The sequence below is a fragment of the Watersipora subatra genome, chromosome 9, assembly GCF_963576615.1.
Source record: "Watersipora subatra chromosome 9, tzWatSuba1.1, whole genome shotgun sequence".
Taxonomy (NCBI): Eukaryota; Metazoa; Bryozoa; class Gymnolaemata; order Cheilostomatida; family Watersiporidae; genus Watersipora; species Watersipora subatra.
The window spans coordinates 27,057,744-27,082,697 of record NC_088716.1 but is presented as its reverse complement, the minus strand read 5'-3'; the positions used below and the strand labels follow the sequence as shown (position 1 = coordinate 27,082,697).

General features: G+C 36.7%; 1 protein-coding gene across 1 annotated transcript; it reads left to right on the top strand.

Moving 5' to 3' along the window:
- The first annotated feature begins 1,197 nt into the window (after positions 1-1,197).
- Positions 1,198-23,314, top strand: LOC137404945 (corticotropin-releasing factor receptor 2-like). The gene is made up of 13 exons (XM_068091172.1): positions 1,198-1,207; positions 1,608-1,800; positions 2,941-3,120; positions 3,257-3,376; positions 4,811-4,926; positions 8,151-8,245; positions 10,746-10,884; positions 11,705-11,852; positions 16,954-17,020; positions 17,168-17,231; positions 18,762-18,841; positions 18,928-19,069; positions 22,888-23,314. The coding sequence occupies exons 2-13, from the start codon at positions 1,608-1,610 to the stop codon at positions 23,164-23,166; spliced, it is 1,623 nt and encodes a 540-aa protein (XP_067947273.1). The 5' UTR covers positions 1,198-1,207; the 3' UTR covers positions 23,167-23,314.
- The last annotated feature ends 1,640 nt before the right edge of the window (positions 23,315-24,954 follow it).

The window sequence follows — 24,954 nt, the reverse complement described above, 5'->3', positions numbered from 1 at the left end:
AGTGTTGAGCTTGTTGTCTTCAGCTGTCATCCTTAGGGCATCACCTTACAAAGGCTACTCTCCTTAATCTAAAGGAAGATAACCATTTTTATCTGATTTCAGCTGATCCCTTTGTCAAGGTAGCGAACTAAGCTATATTGTTGAATGCAAGGCCAAATGCCTTTTTGACCCACACCGGTGACCTTTGCAGAAATTGTACCCTGTCTGTTATTCATAGTATTTCCGTGCTTTGAATGGGTTTGGAGTTGCCCACGGAAGACGAATTCACACCCTACCATTTCAACAATTCAGATTTGCGCTATACATGTAGATTATTCCTAGTTTCACGATGTATCTCTCACAATAAAACTTGTTAAAGCAGACTTTCTTTCGGGTCATGGTCACTTTCTACTCAAGCGTAGTCAATCAGCGGACCTCAACAAAACCTGCTATTTCTTCATACAAGCAACGAATCCTTGGCATGTGAATGTTAATGTAAAGGCAAAAAGTCAAGTAGAAACAGTAGTCACTAGGTCACTAGCAAAGGTCACTAAAGGCCGCGTGGTTGTGTTCTCAAACGTATTGAAGCTTTTTACCTCCACTGAGGAGAGCTTGGCTGAGTATTATCGTTTCGGATCCATCAGCAGTGATTGTTTCTATGGTATCGAGTAGTACTCTCACAGTAAATTTGTAACAAATCTAGCGACGCGAAATAGCGTTGAAAGCATTTGGATTTTACTGTTTCATTGATTTGGAGTGGAAGCAACTCCGAACCCATTCGAAGAATGGCAGCATGCTGATTCACAGATTAGAGGCATTGGAAGCTGCTAAGTCCACTTCAAGCATAGTTTTTGTCCAGTCCTCTACATGCAAATTATACCAGTCCCAATATTACATGTGCGTCTAAAAATAGCTCAGTCCAAACGAAATGCGACTTGGCTAAAACTGACTTCATGTGATTGGCTTAATAACAGCACTCGAACCACTATTAATAATTATTAATAAAATTACTCAAAGTAGAGCTAATTAATAGATCAAAGCCTCCACTTGGCGGCTCGGTTTTCACAGGGCTTTAAAGGATACTTGAATCAATTTGAATCTATTAGAATTTAATGAGAAGGTGCTTTGAGAGACATAGTGATGGCAGGTGATGGCAGGTGCTTTGAGAGGCACAGTGATGGAGAGGTACGAGTGAGGGCTGGGATTGACTCACCTACTTTCACAAGAGGTTAAAGGGGCTGTTTTATATCAAGTCATGCAGATATGAGTCAAGCATCTCGCTTTTTATTACAGCATTATTTATGTTACGGTAAACTATTTTTAAAACCTTCTTGGAATAGTTGTGTAACAAACATAAGGTAAATGTAAGTGCTATCTGGGAAACCTACTTCATTTTATGAATTATTCCGGGTCAACCAAGGGTTCGCAACTACATGTTATATCACTTACTAAATTTCCCACAATAGATGTTGATCTGTATCTTAGACTCTGTTTGACATAAAATTCCATCCACTTGCTTACAGAAAGCTTAAGGCAAGGCTTTTTATATTCCTTATCTGCATGCAAATCTATGAATACGAGTTGTCATTGACCGTGTCTATGGCTAATGGGTTTTTATCTATTAATAGATGTTAACGGTACTCCTGCTGATTGTCTCTGCCAGTCCTCAGAATTCAACGTGTAGATTTGGTCAAGACAACTACTTACCTCCAGATATATTTAAAGCCTACTCTTGCTGCGCTTGTTATAACTTCATGTTCAGAGTTCCAGGAGGTCAGAATGTAGGGTCAGCACAGTGCAATCCACAGACCATGATGATAGGTAAAATACAAACCATATTACAAGGTTGTTTTGGACGAGGTAACTACCGGCATGCCTATCTATATAAGCCTATATAAATCTTGATGTTTCTGGGTTGATTGGTTTGTCTGTCTAAGTTTGTCTGGTTTGTTTAATAGCTATAGCTATTAAAATATTAAAAATTGAAGCTCACATCCTACTGTATTTGATCACGGTACCCCGTGTGCCGGGCAAATAACTTACCAATTAAGCTACACGAGATTGATGGATTCATTGAGTGATATGAGTGATTATCTAATTTAAAATACATATAGCATTACGTTACGGCACAACAGGACTAAAGCTTGCTCTCACGGCTCTTATTAGTAAGTATTGAATGTGCTAGCTTACTCAAATTAGCCATTGGCAGTGTACCAGGCTAATAGCAAGTGGCAGGCAACTACAATACCTGTCACTGTTCATAAGCCGATTTTTAATACCTGTACAACACCGGAAATTCCGCTAGTATACATATGATACGGTTCAGACTAATACAGGCTGGGCTATGTCCGAACATTAAAAATTGAGTACTGTACATTACGCTACAATATGGTACAATATGCATATACAGTATACACGAGAGAGTAAAATACGGTTATACCTGCAATATGGTACAGTATAATATTTATAGCTGTAATAATAACAAATAAAAACTGTCGCTCGTGTCGTCTGCCATGAGAGCCACTTATCGGTCAAAGTTGTCGCTCTTTAAATAGACATGGCCAAACAATGTCTGAACTTCAGACATTGTCCAGACAATTTCAAGTCCAGGAAGTAAAATCCAAAGCTACACTAAGAGATGTTGATTCTTCTTGGGGATCAACTTTTGCTTCAAACCTTGAAATCCTATACATATATAATGACTTTGCTGTACAAGATGCCTCTCTGAGTGCTTGTTAGCGATGAATAAGTTTAGAAACAAACAACGAAAGTAGACGACTCCATGAAATGTTTAGAGGGTTGCCAAGCCGACCTATTTTAAGGCGCAGGCAATTTGGTGTTGTAATTAACACATTTGTCTTGATGATGTGAAACAAGAAAGAAAACTGATTACTCAATCGATAGCCAATAATTTGTTTCCAACTTTGGAAGCGTTTAACAGCGCAATATTCTTCTTGCTAGAGAGCAAGAGTCAGCAGATGACAGTACAGCTTGAGCCAAAGCCTAGCAACAGAGATAAGATTTGCAGCCTTGTTGGCAGCGATTCGAAATGTGAAGAATGGCTGGACTGCTGCCAAGGCTCAATAGACTGTTGCGATCACATGATAGAAGAGCAAAAGGAAGACAACCTCTTAACAGATGGTAATATTTCTTTTTGTATTTCCATGAAAGCTTTTTAGCTGCAGTCTGTCTTTGTGCTAAACATGAAGTTGCGAGAGCTAAACTTACTAGATTTTTAAAAAAACTCAGAATTCTATAAATAGTTAATCTTCTTTAGGTTTCTGTCCATCAACTTGGGATACATTCCGGTGCTGGAAGCGCGCGGAACCAAATACTTCGGCACACAAGACCTGTCCATCATTTATTATAAGCAATGTGAAAAACTGTGTGGATCCAGGTAAGTCACTAACTTGGCTGTACCGAGGAAGTAACCATTTGTGGATCCAGGTAAGTCACTAACTTGGCGGTACCGAGGAAGTAACCATTTGTGGATCCAGGTAAGTCACTAACTTGGCTGTACCGAGGAAGTAACCATTTGTGGATCCAGGTAAGTCACTAACTTGGCTGTACCGAGGAAGTAACCATTTATGGATCCAGGTAAGTCACTATTTTGGCTGTACCGAGGAAGTAGCCATTTGTGGATCCAGGTAAGTCACTAACTTGGCTGTACCGAGGAAGTAACCATTTATGGATCCAGGTAAGTCACTATTTTGGCTGTACCGAGGAAGTAGCCATTTGTGGATCCAGGTAAGTCACTAACTTGGCTGTACCCAGGAAGTAACCATTTTACTTTGAAAATATACAATTTTTTTAGTCTAATCATATTTAACTTTTAACCAACACTCTGTGTGTTCAACTCAAAAAAATCAAAGAGTTTTAAAAAGGTAATAACTTTCGAAGAGCAAAGAGCATGCAGATTTTTTTTGAAGCATTTAGAATTTTTAGTGTTTTTTTATCGCTTAATACAATTTATTTTTTTTAATTATTGTTTTTTCCAGTTCTCAAAATATTTCAGCATAAGCTTCTACTGTTTAGAGATATCTGAGTTCTGAACATACTCGTAGAGTAAAATATTTTGAACAAGTTGTTTTGCTGTACAAAAATATGAGGTTGAACCTGGCGCTGATCATTTTGAGCAACATCAAACTGTATTTTAAAGTTTTGTATTTTATATTACTGAGTACCATAAATTTATTTTTAACACAACCACCCAAGGAGCTTTAGGTTGCATTGAAAAGCATGAAGAGGCAACTCTAATAAATAGTCTGCAACTAGTAAAACATAACTTTTTGTAAAACTACTTTGAATCCTTATGCACAAAATCTTTTTTAAATGCGGTACATTCTTTGTACAGAACTGTGTTCGTAATTAAAAAACATAAGAAAAATATATTCAAACACTTATATTGCACTTATTATAAGCTGTAATAACAATACACTTCAACTGGGTTAGAAAAATAAACAAGGATTGACCTATATATGTGGAAATGTACACACTTAAAAGGAAATGTGTTGTGTTTCTGTTAAATAGTAAATAAATATTAAAAGGAGTGCATGCTTGCAGCTTTGCTCTTTGTTGAAAAAGCTGTATGACCTATTTATTACTACAATACACTATGTTTAAAGAGACTGCGTGACCTATTTGTTACGACGATACATTTCCGTATGGTGAAATAAGCAGCATAACCTATTTACTAGCACAAAATGCCATGTTGAGAGAGACTGCATGGCCTATTTATTACAACAATACCCTATTTTAAAAGAGGCTGTATGACCTATTTGTTATAGTAATACACTATGTTTAAAGAGACTACATAACCTATTTGTTACAGAAATACACTATGTTGAGAGGGAGTGCTTGGCAGATGGTAAATGGAATGCTAATCTCTCAGAAAACTTCAATGAGTCAAGTTACCTGCGGTGTGTGTTGCCTCTGGATTGTCTCAAGGTAGAATAAAAGTTATTAGATGATTATTAGTGTCTATAGAATGCAGCAGTCAAACATTCACGATGGTGATAACAAACTTGTTGACAATTTATAACAAACTTATGTACAAAAAGTGAAAAACTAAACATTTAACAAAAAGGCCAACAAAAAAGCTTTAGAATTTCCTACATGCACCCTTCTTATGAAAAATTTTTTTTAGTAAAAACCCAAATGAAATCATTGAATTGCACATAAATCCAAAACACTCGGAGTTATTCTCTCATGTCACTTTTGGCACGGTAATTACTCTATTGATTGAAGGGTGCTCCACATATAGATCGAAAACATTTTAGCAAAATGTTATACAGCGAGTGGTTGATTACCGCAGCTCTTTCATGCTAGCTAGTTATAAGATCTCAAGCTATTGCTGTTAACGATGCAGCTAGGAACATGGCCAAACAAGTCTCTACGGCCTTTATCAAGTGTTACCTCAGAAATCATGAAGACTACTGTAATTCCACTACTGTGAGCCAATCTGTACTACTGAGATGTACATTATCAAAATCCAAAAGCTATCTGTGTATTCCCTACCAGTAGAACTCTAAGTAAACACCCAACAAGTTGGATTTCACTAAGTTTTGCTAACCAAAACTTCTATCTGGTATCTCGTGTACTGTTCTTTGATTTGTCGGTTTTTTAGTTTTGTGAAACGAAGTTGAATACAAAAAAGTGCTTCGAACAAGATTATAGTTTGGTTAACTTTTGGTCTTCTTAGCGCATACTCCTCTAGATATAAGTATTGAGCGGTCAAATGGTGGTGGCCGCTGAGAACTTTTGACGCTTACCGTCTGTTAAACTACGACTTTACAAAGGAAATTCATGACGAGTTCAGCGAAGGTTAGAATTTAATGAATGTTTGAATATCGGCTCAGACCAGGAACTGTAGAGGAACTGCAGTGACAGATTACATTCTCTATCCAATGATGAATAACATGAAAGAGAAAGCAATTCCAACTTTTAACTCAACAGATAATAATGATTTATAATAAATACTCATGAATAAGCTGCACATGTAAACCTAAAATTTTGTTCAAAAGTTTGCGGTGTGGCTTATACACGTAGGCTAAAAATTATATTTTTCAACTTCTCACTACCTTTTAGAATACGCAAATGCTAAAAATAATTTATTCAACAATAAGATGCTCGGAAATATCCAGTACTTGTAATGACGTAATGATGTCATTAGTCATGTCACATGTCATTAGTCATGTCACATGTCATTAGTCATGTCACATGTCATTAGTCATGTCACATTTCATTAGTCATGTCACATGTCATTAGTCATGTCACATGTCATTAGTCATGTCACATGTCATTAGTCATGTCACATGTCATTAGTCATGTCACATGTCATTAGTCATGTCACATGTCATTAGTCATGTCACATGTCATTAGTCATGTCATTAGTCATGTCACATGTCATTAGTCATGTCACATGTCATTAGTCATGTCACATGTCATTAGTCATGTCACATGTCATTAGTCATGTCACATGTCATTAGTCATGTCACATGTCATTAGTCATGTCACATGTTATTAGTCATGTCACATGTCATTAGTCATGTCACATGTCATTAGTCATGTCACATGTCATTAGTCATGTCACATGTCATTAGTCATGTCACATGTCATTAGTCATGTCACATGTCATTAGTCATGTCACATGTCATTAGTCATGTCACATGTCATTAGTCATGTCACATGTCATTAGTCATGTCACATGTCATTAGTCATGTCACATGTCATTAGTCATGTCACATGTCATTAGTCATGTGGCAACTCCAGCATTTTATTCCGATCAATGGCTGCTTTTCGTTGACGCCGAAAACTGCAGCAGCAGTTCGGGTTAGAGTTTCCAAAGTGACATTCACAACTTCAAATTTAAACGTGGCATCGTATTTTGCCCTTCTCCATGACATGTGTTACCAAATGGGCTCGCTGATTTAGTATTTGTTGACTGCGGTTGTAGTTTGCTAAAAGCGTAACGCTTTTTCCACAAAAGTGAGACCACTCATTGGTTGATTGCCACCTCGTCAGCTAACGCGTGCGTGTGGCAGCAGACTTGTTGAATGACTCACATGGCTAAGTTAAAATATGTTAAATGAATGGAAAAACAGCAGGTACACCTTATCCGTGTTGTATACCTGTGACCTCCTAAAACTAATTTAAAAGTTTGGAGTGCGGCCTTATTGTGGGGGCTTATAGACAAGGATTTACAATACTTGATTGTTACCTAAATCTTCTGAAAAATTGTTACTTGAAATTTTGATGAAAGGTCATGGGATTTCCCTAAAAGTGATTATGTAACTTATATTCTGTTCTTGGCTGTAATCAGGGCAATCGGTTTAAATAACTTGCCAGGCTGAGCAATAAAATATAAGCAAATAAAAGCTCACGCGCAACACTGATTGTGTTTATTACAATGCTGCATCAGATTTCTGATAAACATGGGTTGTAAGTAGTGTTGCACAATAAAATGATACTGCGATAGGTGTCAATTTTGTGTGGAACGGTATCATTTTGGGTCGTTTTGTAGGTCGATTCTGTAAGCGCATATATCGACGTTTTCGATATCGTGTCAAGACGATAAATATCTGCGTTTAATTGGCAGAAACAACATCGGTTATCGCCAGCTTTCGTGACTCAATATCGGCACAGCACCAGTTCCTAAAAACTTATTTGCGAGCCCGCGGGTTTCCTTTATCTTTGAGAATCCTCTAGAAATGGACCGGCGAGGTAGAAATAAGTTTCATAAAAATCTCTTAAATAAAGTTAGAGAGAAAAGACAATTCTTAATTTTCTTTTATTTGGACACAACTATCGCCCTTGTATTTCTGTTTTTGGTGAAACTTCACAATGAACTATATTGAGAGAGCATAACTCTAAAGTTTCAATACTGAACGATATAGATATCTCACAGGGCCAATATATCGTTTTGGCATGTGGTGTCATATCGCACAGCACTAGTTGTAAGTATTTGCTTGTGATGTATTTTTGCCCTACCAAACCAGACTTAACAAAGCATTTCGTGTGGGTTGCCTCTATTTTCCATTAGAGCAGCCCATATTCTAGAGGCCTACCACGCTAGGATGGTCATAAATAAAAGGTCAGAGGTCATAAATAAAAGAAGACATGTTTGACAGTGGCATCGGCTGTCACTAGCAAGAATTCTAATTGTTCTTCAGGTTTGGCAAGATGCCAGGCATTATTTGGAAATATCGTGTGAAATCCTCAGCCTGGCCTTTGTCATACCAGCTACCATCATCTTCCTATCCTACAGGTGAATGCAACCTTTAGCTTCTTGTCTTGTCAACACATTGCTAAAACTAACACAATCTGAAGCTATGAAAGTAGTGAGTCCAATTACTCTCATTCTGAGCAGTTTGTGCCTTTTTATAAGCTGAAAAATTGTTTTTTTTTTCATTATCTCTTTAGTTTATAAAACAAATATTTCGAAATTTGGTATATTAATACTGTATTGATAATCAATACAATGTATATTGATATTGTATTAATATTGTATTGATAATCAATACAAAATTTCATGGTAGAGTTCTCTAAGCTCTATAGTTTGAAAACAAATTTAAAGTTGCAATTATTTTTCTGTTTCAATTTGTAAACATTTTATCAAAATCTCAAACCAAAGTTTGGTTATTCGTCAAAAGATTTGGTGTGTTAGTTGAGTAGACAGTGTAGGAGGTTCAATGGATGCCAAAGACTAATGGACTATAACAGAGTTTGGATAGAAATCTTGATTTCCTGCTTTAATTAACGACTGGCCCAGAGCCATCACTTACTTTGTGTAGGTTCCCTCTCTCACCACTCTTAGATAGCTGGGAATAATAATCATCGCTGTAATTAATGACTGCTGCATGTCCAACCATGGAAACACCTTTCAGATTGAGTGTATCTGTATGTCTGTGTTGCTTGTTGCTAGAAATATGTATGATCTAAGTAAACCAACCAACCGTTCCTGTGTTAGGTTTTGAGGTATCACTCAAAAGTATGTAAGATCGCTTTTACAATCATCAGCTTATGTAAAGGATATCATATCTGGAAGAATGGAAACAGGAAGTTTAACTTGAGATTAATTATAGTTCAGTGTAATTTTACTCACTCGCAAGCTGGTCCACCCTCAAATATGCGTGTTGTTCACCACAGAATGTTGGTCTATAATGCATTCATGAAAACTCACTCTTAAAGTTTGGCAATTTTTTGCATTTTTTGGCTACTTTCACAAAAAACTATCGATAAAGTTTCCATTGATGTGTGTGGATAAGTGACCTTAATCAAAAAACAGAAAAACAAAATGGCCATTATTATAGTCAAGATTACGTAGCATTTTATTTGAGATGCAATAAAAGTGACTATTTAAATGGAGTTGTAATTGGTTACAAATTAAATAACTTTCTTTAGTGTTGTGTCAATTTTGGTGGCTCCACATGCAGCTGAATGGTAACATGGCTCTATGTGCAGCTGAATGGTAACATGGCTCCATGTGCAGCTGAATGGTAACATGGCTCCACATGCAGCTGAATGGTAACATGGCTCCACATGCAGCTGAATGGTAACATGGCTCCACATGCAGCTGAATGGTAACATGGCTCCACATGCAGCTGAATGGTAACATGGCTCCATGTGCAGCTGAATGGTAACATGGCTCCACATGCAGCTGAATGGTAACATGGCTCCACATGCAGCTGAATGGTAACATGGCTCCACATGCAGCTGAATGGTAACATGGCTCCATGCGCAGCTGAATGATGGTAACATGGCTCTATGTGCAGCTGAATGGTAACATGGCTCCACGTGCATCTGAATGGTAACATGGCTCCATGTGCAGCTGAGTGGTAACATGGCTCCATGTGCAGCTGAATGGTAACATGGCTCCACATGCATCTGAATGGTAACATGGCTCTATGTGCAGCTGAATGGTAACATGGCTCCATGTGCAGCTGAATGGTAACATGGCTCCATGTGCAGCTGAATGGTAACATGGCTCCACATGCAGCTGAATGGTAACATGGCTCCACGTGCAGCTGAATGGTAACATGGCTTCATGCGCAGCTGAATAGTAACATGGCTCCACATGCATCTGAATGGTAACATGGCTCCATGTGCAGCTGAATGGTAACATGGCTCCATGTGCAGCTGAATGGTAACATGGCTCTATGTGCAGCTGAATGGTAACATGGCTCTATGTGCAGCTGAATGGTAACATGGCTCCATGTGCAGCTGAATGGTAACATTGCTCCATGTGCAGCTGAATGGTAACATGGCTCTATGTGCAGCTGAATGGTAACATGGCTCCATGTGCAGCTGAATGGTAACATTGCTCCATGTGCAGCTGAATGGTAACATGGCTCTATGTGCAGCTGAATGGTAACATGGCTCCATGTGCAGCTGAATGGTAACATGGCTCCACATGCAGCTGAATGGTAACATGGCTCCACATGCAGCTGAATGGTAACATGGCTCTACATGCAGCTGAATGGTAACATGGCTCCATGTGCAGCTGAATGGTAACACGGCTCCACATGCAGCTGAATGGTAACATGGCTCTATGTGCAGCTGAATGGTAACATCAGGGATACTAATCACTTGAGATTTTGTTTCAGTCATTTTCTCATGATTAGGCGAGTTTAGATTTATGGTCATATAAGCCGACGTTGCGGTTGGATGATTTTTGCGCTATAAAGTTAGTTAATATTTGGGTATATATGGTAACTATCATGTAGGCAGAGTTTTTGTTTACTTATTCTAAGGTTTCTATTTTGAAGGAATCTTTTCAAGCAGATGAGAATAAAGATACACACGAACCTATTTATAGCACTCATCCTTTTTGACTCCATTCATCTCATCTACCAGCTGAGAGTTCGCCATCCTGACCTAGTGACAGAAACAGTACAAAATAACTCTGTAAGGTTTTTATCAGTAGATGTCTTTACCAAAGAAAGTAAAATATGAATGACAAAAAAGGGAAAGTTGAATCGGCTAAGTACCAAAGCTTGTTGTTACTTATAATGAATAAGGTTTGAATTTAAACACGCATCTTTGATTTGAAATCTTTTAAGCTATCCATAAAAAGAAAATATATATTTGTTAAAAAAAGGGTTGATTATGAAAAATAAGACAACTGATTGATTGAACCAGACAAAACATGGTAAGACTTGAAATTCTTATAGAGTATGTGTATATTTACTGCTGTAAATTCACTTTTTGTGGGCATTTAATTGTAATAGCTAATCCATTTTATCACTTTGTTAAATTTCTTACAGTGTTTTTTGTAACAATATTTATTAAGAGATCAATTGAATCCATTTTTTCATTGCATATCAAGCTTGTAGTGGATTGTGGGTAAATGGCACCCAAATATTATTACTATTATTATTACTATTACTAGTACTATTAAAGAGATGTTTAAAATTTAAATTTTGAATTTAAAATTAAATTTAAACTCAAAATAAAATTGAAATTAAAATTGATTTTTAAATTTAAAGGTTCAATTTTTTTACAATTTAAATAAACTTTTCTCAAACTAAATGCCTACAATAGCCTGAGGTTATAAACTAAATACCTACAATAGCCTGAGGTTATATACTTACAATAGCCTGAGGTTGTAAAGCCTTTGTGTGACCTCTAATTCCTGACATTCTCAACTTTGTACCAGACCTGTTTTTCTCTACACATTCTCTACATCACATACATTGATAGACAAGCATGTAGATAATTCATACAGGTGGAATGTAGAGTACTGAATGCCCTCACCAAGTTCTCAGTCTTGTCCATGTTTGTCTGGATGTTGGTGGAGGGTTTCTATCTGCACTGGCTGATGATCAACACCTTTCGGCAGCCTCGTCTCCGGCTGATCATAGCAGCAGGCTGGTGTAAGTAACAGTAGACTTCAAGCATGTCTATAAATACCTAACCTATATATATATATATATATATATATATATATATATATATATATACATTATATATATACATTATATATATACATTATATATATGTACATTATATATATACATTATATATATATACATTATATATATATACATTATATATATATCCATACTTGTCTATATATATATATACATTATATATATATCCATACTTGTCTATATATATATACCCATACATGTCTATATATATATATATATCCATACATGTCTATACATACTTATACATGTCTAGACATATTTATACTTGCATGTATATATACATGTATGTATACATAGCCATACATATCTATACATATGCATATCTATACTTATATATTACTGTAATAAGTGCTTTTATCCTTGTATAGTGCACCAGCTAACTTGACACCAAGACCGCTTGTATTTGAATGACACAATAATAAGTATAACATAAGGAATGAGGTAACGAATGGCGTAACCACTAGGTAGGAAACACAAAGACAGCAATCCATGAGACAGCAATTACTTGTACACAGAATGAGTAATAGTATTACATGCAGTAGCAAGAGTAAATGATATAAGCTTATAAAATAATACATGCACGCATGGGTTACTATATATACATAAACTACACCTCCCCCTGATCTCCAAGATCAATTAAAACCAGCTACATAAAAATCTGGGGGTTTCCTAGCCCTAGCTGGTCTAGTAGCATTATTAGCTGCAGTTGAATAATTGTTGTGACTGTCTTTAGTTACAGGTGGAGTTCCAACATTTATTAAACCCTCAGTTGACTTGTTAGTATTAGTATTAGCTATGTCTAACTCACAGTCTAAAGTAGCTGGCTGTTTATCAACTCTCCAACAAAATCTTATGTCTCCTATATGGCGAGTCATGTCATCCACTTTAACTGCTGTGTTGGAGACCAAGGAAGTTACCTTACCAGTTTTCCACACTGATGTGCACTTGGCGTTACCTGGTTTTACATATACCTCGTCACACACCTTGTAAGGGTTTAAACTAATGTCCCGTTTAGCCGATATTCTATTAGTTTCTTGTTTCTGAGGATTGTAATTAAACAATCTCCTAAATGGCACAACACCATCGGCATTAGGAGAATTGTTGTACCAATATAGCATGTCATTGACAGTGCCACCGGAGCAGGCAAGCATGCGTTTAATAGTACGATGATTGCGTTCCATCACTCCATTGCCAGAAGCTCTATAAGCACAGCTGTAGATATGATTTACACCCCATTTGTCAAGAAGAGGCTTGAACGATCTATAGCAAGGTCCATTATCTGACAATATTTCCACTGGAGACCCGCGCTCACAAAATATGTGGTCTAACTGTTCCATGACAGCGGGAGAAGTTTCGTTTCTTAACTTTCTCCAAATTGCAAACCTGCTCGGTCCACAGTCAATAACAGTCAAGTACGGGATTCCCTGGTAGTGTGTTATATCAGTTGCTAAACGATACCAATCACTTTCCACGTCTACTTGACCAGTTTCCCGATGAGTTGGTACAGGATCGACTCGTTTGCACACATGACAGTGCTTCACTACTTCTTCAATGTGTTTCTTTTTTACAGTAGGCCCCCATCTTTCTGTGGCTAGATACCATGTACGATCAACGCCTAGGTGATGAGCTTCATGTAGATCACGCAGTTTCCCTTCTATACTGTCAGAAGTTGTTAGATTGACAGCACATACTCGTTTCTCCAACCATTTGCGGGGGAACTCTAGTCAGTTCATCAGCTTTATTGTCTTCAGACTTTACGAGAGTTATTTGTAAGACCAACTGATAATCACTGATTAGATCATTTAGTAGATTGAGGCGTCATTTCACCAGCATTTCACTGAGGCCGCTCACCTTTGGTCTTTTACAGTCCTGTAATACAGATTTCACCCATCTAAATACTGTGGCAGAGTCTGTCAAAATTGTCACATTTTTGAGATTGCATTTCATAGCCATATTGATTGCTTTGATAACTCCTTCTGCCATATTGATATGGGCCCCATCATCGACACGTCTCAACCAACTTGCATCCTCTGCTATCAGATTATCAATCTCAACACATGCTCCTATTGCCAAGCTGGTAGCATCGCACCACACTTTACCAATCTCAGATGCAGGTACTTTCCATTGGCCAGTTACAAGGTCATGGCGGTGTATTCTGTTATCAATCTCATCTAATTTTTTCTTGACATTACTGGGTACCTCATCGTCCCACCCATAAGCGTTAATTTCTCTTTTGAGATAGCTACATGCTACTCGCAACCACCTTGCTACTGGATAGTGACCAATATACTTTCCACATATTGAGTACAGTTCTTGTTTGGTCACAGTGGAATGCACTTCTGGCAGCTCAGAGTCTCTACTCCACTTGAGAGTACCGGTATTGCAAGCCTCTACTCTCAAACCCAGTACTCGTGCGCTTGACAGACTTTCTGGTTCTTTTGACAGTAAGCCGTACTTCTGCAGATGATCTTTCACTTTCAACGCTGACACAACATCTTCATTTACCACAATATCATCTATGTAATGATCTTTGGCTATCTTCTCATCCATTGACAGAACCTTCGCTAAGATACGAGACATTATCTTAGGTGCCACATTCAAGCCAAACCCTAACCTTGTCATCACATATAACTGACCATTGAATCGAACAGCTTGAAACCGTTGTAGTGAACTGTCCACATGAAGTTGTAGGTATGCCTTTTTCAGATCTAACCTACACACATTGTCCCCTAATGTTCTCCACTGCCTCAGTTTTTCTTGACATATAGCTACGTCATTTCCAGGATTGCTGTTCACATGCTTGTTTAGCGCCCTGCTATAGTCCATCACTGGTCTCACCTTTCTACCTTTGTTTGACTGAAAGACTGCCATCAGTGGAATTATGCCACTTATGTTGCCATGAATCTTCACATCATGTGGCTCCAGCCAGCCATTAGAGATCCACTGCTCAATCTCACAGCTGTATTGTTCTTTATAGTCTGTGTTTATAGCATACTCAGCGCATTGATTTTTCAACTCTGGTTCGTGGCTTTTCCATTTCCATACTACTGTCCACTTAGTTCCATCAAATACAGCTTTAAAGTCAGTATCCTCGGTAGTCAAACAGTCTGTCTCAGGCTTTTTCAACTCGGAGTTATCTTCATATAACATAGCAACCACAGGTTGTGAAGCACATCCAAATGTTACCCTGTCTCTTGCACGTATTGTCACCCCTTTAAGTTTATAGATTCCGTCTACACCAAGAATCAACCCGCACCCACATACTAACTCAGGTACTACCAAGCAACGTAACTGAATAGTGTCACAATGGTCTATAGCTACACTGATGTCAGCTTCTCCACAGCATTGCGTGCTATTTCCATTTAACATCTTTACTGTCCTTTGTTGCCCTCTTATGCCAAGACCTAATTTATGAACAACACTATCTGAGATTACCGACTGTTCACATCCACTATCAATTAGAGTTTTTATGGACAGTCTATGAAGCCTCACAAATATATTTGGCAGCGTCGTCTCTAGTGTTGGTTGTTGGGAAAAGCATGCGACGCTGAGGCTCCCCCATTCTCGTTTCCCTGCTGCTCCTTAGCTGTCCAGTTTCTGCTTATATGACTGATGTTATTGCGGTTGTAACCACAAGTTGGCTTACTAGAAAAACTTTTTGTTTTTCTTCCTGTAGGACAATGTCTTAAAATACATGTATGTCCAAAACCTGAGCAAGCATAGCATTGAACACCCTTTGCTGGTTGATTAAGTGTGTCATGTGTAGCAGCACCGCATACATAAGATGACGCACCTGAATTTGAAGAAAGAATTGCTCGAACTCTAGTTACAATTTCCCTTAACCCCATCTCCTCTACGGCAGCCGTAGCTTTAAGCTGGCAAGCTACCTCCGATAGCAGCCCTGTCATAAAAGCACATTTGAGAAGCGGTTCTGGATTAGTCTGTCCCATAGATTCTACTAGCCTTCTCAAATCTGCTAGGTAAACGTCTACTGTTTCGTTATCTTGCAAGGCTCGCTCACGTAGTTGACTGTAGGCACTGTATATATTTATGCTGAATGCCGTCAGTAGTTCTTTCTTCAGCTTAACATAGTCACCCTTCACATCTTCAGACAGCTGTTCATACAAAGCAAATGCTGAGCCATTTGAGAATAGCGGTACAAATGTTTTAGGATCCTCTATTTTTTGTAGTTCAGCCACCAGTTCTAGTTTGCTGATCCAAGTGCCGTACTCTCCACTGATATTATTGTCCTCGAAAGATTTGATAAAATCAGATAGTTTTACTGCCATTGTTTCTTATAGCCAAAATAGCTTGTAATATAATACAAGCACGCATAGGTTACTATATATACATAGACTACAATTACATGTTATATTACTGCATTATAATTAAAAAGTGGCTCATTTCTCTTATTTTCAAACTATTTATAAAAGCTTGAGGTCTGGAACTAAAGTGTTACATGACTAGCTTTTTAGCTAATATGAGAAAGTCAGCAATGACTTTCTAGCAAAAATTACGGCTGAAGGAGAAATGTGCTACTTTGATACTAACCAGATATTCCGTACTTTATACAAGCTTTTTAGTCGCGATTCCTAGATACATTGATGTATCTAGAGAATGTCTGGCAGTCTATTTCTGGCCAACAAACCAGGAAGGTTAAAGCACATAAAGTATCAAACAGTTAAAAAGACAACCAAAATAATTTAGTCACATTTAAATTATCTAAAATTCTAAGCATGCGCACTCAATTAATGGAAAAATGTGAATAACTTTTATGAGCATTAAAAAATTATCAGCCATTGTAACATCTTCTCCACCTGTAGTTGCAATCTGTCATGCATGAAATTAAAACAAGAGTTGATTGTCAGTATTTCTACATTTGAGGCAATCACACAAAATTTGTTTTTTGACTAGCACAAATTCCAACAGACTAAGTTTTCTCTCTATGGCTACCTTATCTTAGTGTAGTTGTGCTCGCTGTGTACTTGGACATCTTAACAGCCCAGTAATGAGTTGCGTGTAACACGCTGACTACTGTTGACAGGTGCCCCAACACTCATAACAATTGTATACGCTCTAGCCATGCGCCTCAGCAAAGATTTTAATTTTGGGTACGTATTCATTTATGTTAAACTTCCAATGAAAGAAATTCATATAAAATGACAAAGTATTGCTGCACATTACATTTGGTGGGGTGACTCTGTATCACTCTCATGTGGTTAGCCATATTTTATTTGCTTACAAAACACCTATTGTAGGTGCTGGCTAAATGGAGGTAATCTTGCATGGATTGTAAATACTCCACTGATAGTTTGCCTTGCAGTAAGTGGTACTTTTCTTTTGCAGTGAGTGTCTCTTTCTCTCTTGCAGTAAGTCGTATTTTTCTCTCTAGCAGTAAGTCGTCTCTTTCTATCTTGCAGTAAGAATCTCTTTCTCTCTAGCAATAAGTCATCTCCTTCTCTCTCTAGCAGTAAGTCGTCTCCTTTTCTCTCTCTCTCGCAGTAAGTCATCTTTCTCTCTTACAGTAAGTCGTCTCTTTCTATCTTGCAGTAAGTGTCTTTTTTTCTTTTGCACTAAATCGTCTTTTTCTCTCTTGCAGTCGGTCGTTTCAATAATGACTGTCTGATGGTTTAGGCTTTATCGTTGACTTCTATGCAGTTCTGTTGTTCTTCTTTTCCCATCTGTTTGTGTCTAGTTCTTTCACCTTCGTGTTGCATTTACCTATATCTTCATCTCAGTCTGGTCTGCCCTGATTCCTTTTCCTTTGGTGATGTTTTGAGTATAATAGCTGTCTGAGTAGTACACAATATACATGTAAATACCTATATCTATTAGTAAATATTATGAACTCAATTAATGGCTTAAATAGATGCAGTGTATCTATCTCATTATTTAAGTAGACAAGGTACTATGTACCTATAGGTATATCTTTCAGACTATCTTTGTAACTACATCACATCTGTCAGAATATAAGATGTATACATGTGCAAGACTACCCAGTTGAAGCCAATATTTTTGCTGGGCTGCCTACATGTATATAGATATCCAAGTAGGTCGTGTATATAGGTATTCAAGTAGATCATGTATATAGTTATCTAAGTAGATCATGTATATAAACATCTAAGTAAGTCATGTATATAGATATCTAAGTAGGTCGTGTATATAGATATTCAAGTAGGTCATGTATATAGTTATTTAAGTAGGTCATGTATATAAACATCTAAGTAGGTCATGTATATAGATACTCAAGTAGGTCATGTATATACATATCTAAGTAGGTCATGTATATAGATATTTAAGTAGGTCATGTATATAGATATTTAAGTATGTAAAGTAAATCTTCATGCCTACATAACTAAGTAGGACAAATCTGTCTAAGAAGCTGAGCAAGTACAGTATATCTATCAGACAATTTAAGCATAAATCTTTAATTACTAATATAAGATGACATTGTATAATATCATTTAACCTAATGTCAGGTTATGTCAATCAACATCATGAAATGCAATACAATGTCAAAAAATGTTACAATAAGCCGTTGTACCATTTCATTTGACATTACATGGTACATTTATCTGAAAATATAAACAGATAACTATATTTATTTGAATAGTCTAGCAGATTCACTATACTTAAACACTTACACCAATGTACTGTGCCTGTCTAAGCTGTATATGTATTTCATGTATGCCAAACTGCGTATGTTAGCACATCACATCAGTCTGTCTACTGGGGTAAATAAAGTGAAGCATGAATCTGATTATTAAAGTAGATCAATAGGTTTAAAGTCTGAGCACTTACATGTAACTATGCGCAAGTACATTTGCAACAGCCAGCTCTTTCTGTTTACAGGTGAATATAATATTTCTCATAAATATTCTCAGAGTCATTATTCCTAAAATAGTTCACAAGAATGAGCCAGTATACTACAGGTGAGTGAATTATCGCTCTTTACTTTCACATCCCAACTTGGTTCTGTTGCCATGCAGTTCATATGGTAATCTCTACCTGTTTACAGAAAAGCGGTGAAAGCTATTGCTATTCTCATGGCTCCATTTGGTCTGTCACTCATATTCACCCTCGTCAGTCCCGACAGTGAGACTGATTATGAAACAAAACTTCAACTAGATTTAATAGCTGCAGCGGTCTTACACTCTCAGGTGAATATAACTTATATAAGTAGAGTGTATAGTTACTACAGTCCTACACTCTCAGGTGAATATAACTTATATAAGGAGAGTGTATAGTTACTACAGTCCTACACTCTCAGGTAAATATAACTTATATAAGGAGAGTGTATAGTTACTAGAGTCCTACACTCTCAGGTAAATATAACTTATATAAGGAGAGTGTATAGTTACTAGAGTCCTACACTCTCAGGTGAATATAACTTATATAAGGAGAGTGTATAGTTACTAGAGTCCTACACTCTCAGGTGAATATAACTTATATAAGTAGAGTGTATAGTTACTACAGTCCTACACTCTCAGGTAAACATAACTTATATAAGGAGAGTGTATAGTTACTAGAGTCCTACACTCTCAGGTAAATATAACTTATATAAGGAGAGTGTATAGTTACTAGAGTCCTACACTCTCAGGTGAATATAACTTATATAAGGAAAGTGTATAGTTACTAGAGTCCTACACTCTCAGGTGAATATAACTTATATAAGTAGAGTGTATAGTTACTACAGTCCTACACTCTCAGGTAAATATAACTTATATAAGGAGAGTGTATAGTTACTAGAGTCCTACACTCTCAGGTAAATATAACTTATATAAGGAGAGTGTATAGTTACTAGAGTCCTACACTCTCAGGTGAATATAACTTATATAAGGAGAGTGTATAGTTACTAGAGTCCTACACTCTCAGGTAAATATAACTTATATAAGGAGAGTGTATAGTTACTACAGTCCTACACTCTCAGGTGAATATAACTTATATAAGGAGAGTGTATAGTTACTAGAGTCCTACACTCTCAGGTAAATATAACTTATATAAGGAGAGTGTATAGTTACTAGAGTCCTACACTCTCAGGTGAATATAACTTATATAAGTAGAGTGTATAGTTACTACAGTCCTACACTCTCAGGTAAATATAACTTATATAAGGAGAGTGTATAGTTACTAGAGTCCTACACTCTCAGGTAAATATAACTTATATAAGGAGAGTGTATAGTTACTAGAGTCCTACACTCTCAGGTGAATATAACTTATATAAGGAGAGTGTATAGTTACTAGAGTCCTACACTCTCAGGTAAATATAACTTATATAAGGAGAGTGTATAGTTACTAGAGTCCTACACTCTCAGGTGAATATAACTTATATAAGGAGAGTGTATAGTTACTAGAGTCCTACACTCTCAGGTAAATATAACTTATATAAGGAGAGTGTATAGTTACTACAGTCCTACACTCTCAGGTGAATATAACTTATATAAGGAGAGTGTATAGTTACTAGAGTCCTACACTCTCAGGTAAATATAACTTATATAAGGAGAGTGTATAGTTACTAGAGTCCTACACTCTCAGGTGAATATAACTTATATAAGGAGAGTGTATAGTTACTACAGTCCTACACTCTCAGGTGAATATAACTTATATAAGTAGAGTGTATAGTTACTACAGTCCTACACTCTCAGGTAAATATAACTTATATAAGGAGAGTGTATAGTTACTACAGTCCTACACTCTCAGGTAAATATAACTTATATAAGCAGAGTGTATAGTTACTACAGTCCTACACACTCAGGTGAATATAACTTATATAAGGAGAGTGTATAGTTACTACCGTCCTACACACTCAGGTAAATTTAACTTATATAAGTAAAGTGTATAGTTACTACAGTTCTACACTCTCAGGTGAATATAACTTATATAAGGAGAGTGTATAGTTACTACAGTCCTACACTCTCAGGTGAGTATAACTTATATAAGTAGAGTGTATAGTTACTACAGTCCTACACTCTCAGGTAAATATAACTTATATAAGTAGAGTGTATAGTTACTACAGTCCTACACTCTCAGGTGAATATAACTTATATAAGTAGAGTGTATGGTTACTACAGTCCTACACTCTCAGGTAAATATAACTTATATAAGTAGAGTGTATAGTTACTACAGTCCTACACTCTATGGTGAATATAACTTATATAAGTAGAGTGTATAGTTACTACAGTCCTACACTCTCAGGTGAATATAACTTATATAAGGAGAGTGTATAGTTACTACAGTCCTACACTCTCAGGTAAATATAACTTATATAAGTAGAGTGTATAGTCACTACAGTCCTACACTCTCAGGTGAATATAACTTATATAAGTAGAGTGTATAGTTACTACAGTCCTACACTCTCAGGTGAATATAACTTATATAAGGAGAGTGTATAGTTACTGTAGTCCTACACTCTCAGGTGATTATCACTTATATAAGTAAAGTAGACAGTCACTCTTTATACCAGTATTCAACTGAGTGTATCATAACATGTATTTATATTGATATGGTGGTTAAAAACTGACATACACCAAAAGTAAACATAGTTGTATATTTTCAATCAATCTTCTGCTGTCTCTTTTAGGAATTCTATTCAACTTTTTCATTATATGCTATAAATTGCAAGCAAGGTTTTTGTAAAAAGTATAGACATAGCTGAGATTTGAACCCACACCCTTCTGCACCATTACACAAATTTCTAAGAAAGACCCGCTAGATGAGACATGCTATACGCATACGTGTTGCTTGAAAGAATATTTGATTGTGTTCCATGGAGTGCATTAATTTTTGTATTGTCACTCAATTCTAGGCTGTTGTTAAAATATATTTCAAACCCCAGTATGTAGGCGGAGAAAGAATTTCTTTTTTGGGTTTGTCAGATAATCAGAAAAATATTTTCAACTATCACAGAATAGCTTCTACTAAGAGTGCATTTTCTCTTAGTATCTATGTTACTACCACAGTTTGTATGAACCTTTCTTAGGGGCTACTGCAAATCTTTTATGGTTTAATATATTGAACCCAAATTATGGAAGCAAGACTTTATCTGTGATTTTTAGTTACTCGGTACTAGAGAAGTTTCCAACTAGATGTCTGAGTAGTAGCAATCAGTTGTGTAAACTGACTATAGCTAGTCAGTTAAAAGCGTGAAAAGCTTAGACACCATGGTCATAGCTATAAATAGAACTAATCTAGACCACCAGAGAAGGCGATCTTTGAAGTGATGCTTTTTTAAGCAGAAAAAGCATTTTTCTCCCAAAAGCGATCAGCCACATGCTTGAGGTAGGGTCTTGGGTGGTAAAATTGTGAGCTTGGGTTCAGTACAGAGTTCGGGTATTTTTTATGACTATTTCATGAATTTCACTTTCCTGATTCTTGTTTTTAAACCTAATTAAAACTATGAGATTTTTAATAAGTTGATTGCATTAAAAGAATTGGGAATTGGACAGCAGGATTTATTCAGTCATAAATTAAAAAGTGACAATTCAACTATTGGCGTCCGTAATCAGCCACATGCTAAAGGTAGTATTTCTGGTGGTAAAAGTGTGAGCTTGGGTCCAATTAAAAATCTCCTGTATTTCTTTTAAAGGCTATTTTATAAATTTCACTTTGCTATTTCATATTTTTAAACCAAGTTACAACTAATAGGGGTTTTCAAGCCCTTGAATTAAAAGAACTACTTAACACTTTTCGTCCCAAGTTATAAAGTCAGTTAATAGCAACCCAATCATTAATATTCATGGAATTTTATTTTGCTGGAAATGCTGCCTTACTAAACACATTTAAGGTTTCCTATTGGACAATTACCACATTTAAGATTTCCTATTGGACAATTACCATATTTAAGATTTCCTATTGGACAATTACCACATTTAAAACTTCCTAGTAGACAATAAACAAATTTAAAACTTTCTATTGGACAATGAACACATTTAAGACTTCATATTGGACAATGATGAGAGTCTGTGCTGATTCTTTGTAGGGGTTCATCATATCCATTGTGCTCTGTTACACAAATGCCGAAGTTATATTTCACCTACGAAAGACATTGGGTCGCTACATAACATGTATTGAAGACCGCACTAGACAGGATGCCAGTATGATGACAGGAGTTACGCACCTTTCTACTGGGCGCTCGTCATTGAATGCAGGAACAGACAAAACTTTACTAGCATCAACTTCCCATACAGAGGTTAATGAAGCGGTAAAACAAAGGCTATTAAATGAAACGAGTAACAACAATGCAGAATATCCAAGTTGAGGTCTACTCATTGTAGAAATCATTGCTTGCTTTGTCTTTCATCGAAATATAAATTATAACTGCTGTACGCAAGTGTGCTTATATAAATGCAGGTGCGGGTTGAAAAGAATGTTTTAATCTAACACTTTTATGTATAGAACGAGCACATTGCTTTTCCTACTTTCACATATAAATACAAACCTATTCTTACTAAACCATGCCTTTCCAATGTTATTTCCTGGTCTTTCATTGGCTACTGCTACAACAGCACCCATGAATCTAATGCCTTGTTGGGAAAGTAACAGACAACTCTCCTTACAAGCTTCAAATTATCCTTCGTAAGTCTTTTCCTGAAAACCCAAGCCAGGCTTAAAATTTCAACAATATTTGTTTCTCCAACTGTTATCACATTGTTACTACACCATTGCCACACCGGTATAACATTGTTACTACACCATTGCCACACTGGTATAACATTGTTGCTGCACTGTTGCCACATTGTTACTACACCATTGCCACGATGGTACTACACTGTTGCTGCACTGTTGCCACATTGTTACTACACCATTGTCACGCTGGTATTACATTGTTACTACACTGTTGCTGTACTTTTGCTACACTACTGTTACATTGTTGTAACATTGTTGCTACACAACACGCATCCTATGACAAAGGTAATTTGTAAGTTGGTTTAGCCTCATTTCTAGGATTTGTTTTTGTCTTCTCAGATTTATACTTTATTGAAGGTTGACTTGCAATAAAATTCGCATTACAGTTATTTGATATGAAAAAATTCACCATGTCTTACTCTGTTGTGTTGTAGGTACAAAATATGTGGGAATGTGATCACAAGCTCGAAAAAGCTCAAAAACGAACAGTTAATCGCAGCCATCACACAACCGCCGTAGATTAGAATATCTTTTTAAAACGGCTCAAATGGGACGTGGTTGTGGTAGATGGTTTCTGTTTACACTTTCATGCAACCTTATTCGTCGAAATATTTTCACAAATATACTTCACGCATTCAATAAAACCATGTCTATTGTTTTTTTACGTGTCTGTTTTATCGCCATTGTAATGCTGTCACTTTTAGCACCGATATCTTATAACTTACCATAAAAATTCATTTAATTTTTTAACCTAACCTCGAAGGAGTTCATATCATTGTCTGATAATCATGACGAGCCTGTTGGTCACCTGTGATAATCGAAAAGTGCTGCCAAAATTATTTGCGAGGTATTGGGTGACTGATCAGATTACGACTTGACGATTGAATAATGCCGAAACAAAACTGTAAAGTAGCGAGTATCTATAGTTGATTCGGGGTCTTCGGTATAACCCAAAGTGTTTGTCATAAACTAGTGCTACGATAAGTTTTATATTGAGGTTCTTATTGGTCTTTCAATTCACGTGAGAACATCACGTGACAAGACGATAACCAAACTGTCATGACTACGTCAGAGAAATAAAGAGATTCCAATCTACGGCGGCTTTTCGTTTTTGAGCTTTTAAGAGCTTGTAATCACTTTTCCACGCATTTGGCATCTACAACACAACAGAGTAAGACATGGTGAATCTTTTGATACCAAATAATTGTAATTTGAATTTTGTTGCAAGTCAACCTTTAATTAACAAAACAGTAGTCAGGTTCACGCAGGTCATTGGGCTAGAAGTAATACAACTGGAGTTATCTCCCTTGTACAAAAAGACTGTCAATGAGAGGTTAGATTAGGTTGCAAGAGTATAGTGTCGGTCTTACCATGTGTGTAAGTAGTCCTTCAAATATCGAAGAGGATGTCGCCCTAGCTT